At 47.5% G+C, this 5,000-nt stretch overlaps 1 protein-coding gene across 1 annotated transcript in view; it reads left to right on the top strand.

Annotated features, from left to right (window-relative positions):
• Positions 1-5,000, top strand: part of mpp4a (MAGUK p55 scaffold protein 4a) — a 23,044-nt gene that overhangs the window by 3,269 nt on the left and 14,775 nt on the right. Inside the window, exons 2-5 of the mRNA XM_078262854.1 lie at positions 954-1,075; positions 1,171-1,248; positions 2,995-3,078; positions 3,156-3,287. Coding sequence (XP_078118980.1) covers positions 954-1,075; positions 1,171-1,248; positions 2,995-3,078; positions 3,156-3,287 — 416 coding nt within the window. The remainder of the gene's footprint in view (positions 1-953; positions 1,076-1,170; positions 1,249-2,994; positions 3,079-3,155; positions 3,288-5,000) is intronic.

Here is a 5,000-nt window from a genome sequence, read left to right as displayed (position 1 = left end):
ACAACGCCGCTTTGCATAACGCCGCTGTACAACGCTGCTGTATAACGCCGCTTTCTAACGCTGGCAACGCCGCTATAACGCCGCGTACAACGCCGCTGTACAACGCCGCGCATAACGCCGCTGTACAACGCCGCTGTACAACGCCGCTATAACGCTATAAAGCGCTGTACAACGCCGCCATAAAGCGCACGCTGCATAACGCACGCCATAACGCTGTGGCTAACGCCGCTGTGGCTAACGCCGTTGTACAACGCCGCTGTAGCCAACGCCGTTTTATGCAACGCCGCTGTACAACGCCATAGGCTAACGCTGTGCATAACGCCGTTTGTCACAACGCTGCTGCGCCATAACGCCGCTTGCTAACGCCGCTGTATAACGCTGCGTTATAACGCCGCGCATAACGCTGCCATAACGCAGCGTATAACGCATGCGCTAACGCTGCTTATAACGCCGTGTCAGCGCCGTACTAACGCTGCTAGGCTAACGCCGCTGTATTAACGCCGCTTACTAACGCTGTACTAACGCCGCTGTACTAACGCCGTTGTAACAACGCGCGCCGCTATAACGACGCTGTAGCGCTCGCTGTGCTAACGCTGCTGTACAACGCCGCTGTAGCTAACGCTGCTTTACAACGCCGCTGTACAACGCCGCAGGCAACGCCGCTGTATTAACGCTGTGCGCTAACGCCGCATAACGCCGCTTTGCACAACGCCGCTTTACAACGCTAGCGCTGTCAACTTTCGACACTTTAGAAGCTCGCTTTCTACGCTCTCTTTTGAAGCTCACTGTTCTGGCATTTTCAACGCTCACTTTTGACACTTTGGATGCTCGCTGTTGACGCTCGCTTTCTCCCTTTTTAATGCAATGCCTTTGTTATTCATGTTATTCATGTTATTCCTTTATTTCATTATTTATTTGTATGTGTATTCCTGATGTTACTTCTGCTGCTGCAGCTATCAGTGAGGTGCTGTCCAGTGTGGTGGACGACGTCAATCACGCCGTCAGCAGAAACATCGGCGGCGCTGAGCTTCTGCACGAGCTGCTGAGTGCTCCGTGGCTGCGCGCTCTGCTGCAGGTATGAACCCGCTCAAAGACCACCGACCTGAAACAGACAGACGTCACCGTGCACATGTCCAGCCATGACATCATTTTCCTGCTTTGTCTCTCCAGATTTATGAGTGCCTGCTGCAGTTCGAGAGGTCGACACCCACACCCATTCTGCCCTACGCCTCAGGACTCTCACATGAGGTTCATACACACACACACACACACACACACACTCGCACACACACACACACACACACACACAGACACACAAATGTACACACACACACAGAAACACAAACACGCACGCACGCACACACGCACGCACACACACACACACAGACACACACACAGACACACAAAAGCACACACACACACACGCACACACAAATAGAAACACAAACACACACACACTCTCACACACACACACACACTCACACACACACACACACACACACACACACACATTCTGCCCTACGCCTCAGGACTCTCACATGAGGTTCATACACACACACAAACACACACGCAAACACACACACACACACACACACACACACACACGCAAACACACACACACACACACACACACACACACACACATTCTGCCCTAAGCCTCAGGACTCTCACGTCACGTTTATTTACACACACGCACACAGACACATGCACACACACACATTCACATTCACACACACACATTCACATTCACACACACACACACACACACACACACATCCATATTTTGGCATCTCCTGCTTTATCGTCTATTTAAAAAAAAAAAAGAGAGCATAATTTACTAAATGAACATCATTCTGTATTGAATAAGACTTGGAATTAGCGATTGAGACCATAAGCTCATTATGAAAATGTTTATCGAGGTAATAAATCACGTGAGAAGTAGGCTCATTTTCTAATAGACTTCTACAGAAACAGACTTCCTTTTGGAGCCGGTGGAGTCTCCCCCTGCTGGACGTTGCAGAGAATGCAGCTTTAAGGAGCTTCAGCATTGGCTTCACTTTTCATACCAGTCTGTGTACTTTTTAAAATGTATTCAGCTCCATCGTCCATCCAGCTTCCAAAAACCACAATCACGGGCGCCCAGATAGCTCAGTTGGTATAGTGGGCGCCAATGCAGTATATACAGGTTTACTCCTCTGTGCAGCGGGCCTGGGTTTGACTCCGACCTGCGGCCCTTTGCTGCATGTCATTCCCCCCTCTCTCTCCCCTTTCATGTCTTCAGCTGTCCTATACAAATAATAGCCGAAAATGCCCAAAAAATCATCTTAAAAGAATAAAACACACTCTCATCAAACTATACTTGCTCCTCAAGTCTGAGCTCATCTTTTTCCCTGCAGCCAGTTTCAGGAAAATCCCGTTTAACTCTGACACGGTGTCTTTTAGAGCTGCAACGATTAATCGATTAGTCATCAACTAGTAATGAATCGCCAACTCTTTTGATAATCAATCAGAGTCATTTTTTATGAAAAAAGAAGTCAAACTTCTCTGCTGTCAGCTTGTTAAATGTGAACATTGTTCTAGTGTCTTCTCTCCTCTGGGACAGGAAACTGAAGATCTTTGAGGTTGTGGACAAAACGAGACATTTGAGGACGTTTATCTTGGACTTTTTGGGAAAAACTGATCCACATTTTTCACCATTTTCTGACATTTTATAAATCAAACAAATAATCCATTCATCCAGAAAATGATCAACAGATTAATTGACAATGAAAATAATTTATAGTTGCAGCCCTACTGTATCTCTGTCTGTCTGTCTGTCTGTCTGTCTGTCTCTCTCTCTCTCTCTCTCTCTCTCTCTCTCTCTCTCTCTCTCTCTTTGTCTGTCTGTCTATCTGTCTCTCTCTCTCTCTCTCTCTCTCTCTCTTTGTCTGTCTGTCTATCTGTCTCTCTGTCTGTCTGTCTGTCTGTCTCTCTGTCTCTCTCTCGGTCCATCAGATCATGAGTGCGATACAGAAGGTCCACCGTCCCTCAGCTGAAGCCCGAGAGCTCTACGGCCTCCTCAGCTCTCCACACATCCAGGTGCGTGTCACTCGACCACAAGCGCTTGCATCACTCGTATTTGATTCCGTGTTATAACCCATGTTAACGTCTCTCAGGCGCTCCTGTCATCCCAGGACAGCGTGGCCCAGTCAGACTACGGCCCCGTGTTGCCTCCTCTGCCTGACGACATGCCCGAGGACGAGGAGGCCATGAGGGTCATCTGTCTGGTGAAGAACAATCAGCCGCTGGTGAGACACAATCTCTTCTCTATTTCCCATTTCTAGTTTATTAATCCACAGTTTGATTTAGTATCCTGGTGTAACACTTAAGGCAGCGGTTCCCAACCTGGGGTCCAGGGACCCCTCAGGGGGGCGGCAAAGATCACAGGAGGTGCGCAAGTCTTGTCTATTATGATAATACACTAGAATATATAATACAAAAGTCTATATAAAACTATCTCATCCTCGTTTGTCCTGCCGCCACAGCATCACTATTTTATGAATGAAACATGGTGGAGAAACGTAAAAGTGCTGATAACTGCTCTGTATCAACATTACTACATATAGACATAAGTAGGGGGGGCGCCAAGGAAAAAAGGTTGGGAACCACTGACTTAAGGGACAGTTTAGATGTTTGAAAGTGTTTGAAGCCCTTTACGATGGGGAAATGAAGCCGTTATCTCTGCTCTCTTCAAAGCCACCAGACTCCTCTGACATAAACTCATCATCATCATTTTACCTCGCAGAACACGGGAGTTGCTGCTCCGCCGCTGCCTCCATCGCTCAGTTAGTTTGGGTTATTGTGGGACTTTTGGTGTTTAACCGTATACATACAGTAGCAGTGCTTCGCCTTCTGAGAATATAGTTCTCAGTTTATATACGTTAGAAGATGGCTGTGTGTCATGTGACCTTGTTATTTGTACACGCTGTGACTCTACAAATCACAACATGTAAACAGGAACATGTTGGCGTTATTTTGTCACTTATTGGGAGCAGTAGGTTAGATGGAGCCAGTTACCTCCAGGATCTGTGCTAAGCTAGGCTAGATGGAGCCGGTTACCTCCAGGATCTGTGCTAAGCTAGGCTAGATGGAGCCGGTTACCTCCAGGATCTGTGCTAAGCTAGGCTAGATGGAGCCGGTTACCTCCAGGATCTGTGCTAAGCTAGGCTAGATGGAGCCGGTTACCTCCAGGATCTGTGCTAAGCTAGGCTAGATGGAGCCGGTTACCTCCAGGATCTGTGCTAAGCTAGGCTAGCGGTGGGAGCGTCAGACAGAGTTACGACACGCACAGAGATGAGAAGGGTATGTCTGGACTTATCTAACTCTGGGGGATACGGTGAATGAGCTAAAGTCCCAATAAGTCGACGTGTTCCTTTAGGATATTTTTCAGTCATGAAGCTAATGAAACAATATCAATGTTTTTTAAAATGCAGTGTAAAGTAAACCGAGCTGCTTTGGCGTCTAATAACAAACGTGAAAACATCGTTAAAGTGCCCATATTATGAAAAAAACAGTTCTTTTGTGTCTCTGGTGCTTCCACACGCATACAAACTTTGAAAAACAACCATCCATGCTCTACAACCCTTTAGAACCATGCGCCCGGCACACGGACCCATTTTACTGCCGTCAAACTAGCAAAAGTGGATTTGGACACGCCCTAAACACACCTGCAGCAGGCGCTTCACGCCGTGCTCTCAGATCGTTAAAATAGGGCCCCAAGTTCATGAACCCAAACTTGTTTAAACACCAAAGGCAGCGGTAGAGCAGCAACTCCCGTGTTCTGTGAGGTAAAAATGTTTTTGTCAGTTCCCTGTCGTAAAGGGCCGTCTGACAGCAAGGTAAAGCACTGAACTGTAAGCCATGAGAGGAGATCTTCCCTTTCATTTATCTTTTGTTCAACCAAGAACGGAAGCGAGCACAGAGGAAGTGTAGGAAACGGAGGACGAGTGGTTGGCAGTCGT

The sequence above is a fragment of the Sander vitreus genome, chromosome 11 (genome assembly GCF_031162955.1).
Source record: "Sander vitreus isolate 19-12246 chromosome 11, sanVit1, whole genome shotgun sequence".
NCBI classification, from domain to species: Eukaryota; Metazoa; Chordata; class Actinopteri; order Perciformes; family Percidae; genus Sander; species Sander vitreus.
This window is presented reverse-complemented; position numbering and strand designations above follow the sequence as displayed.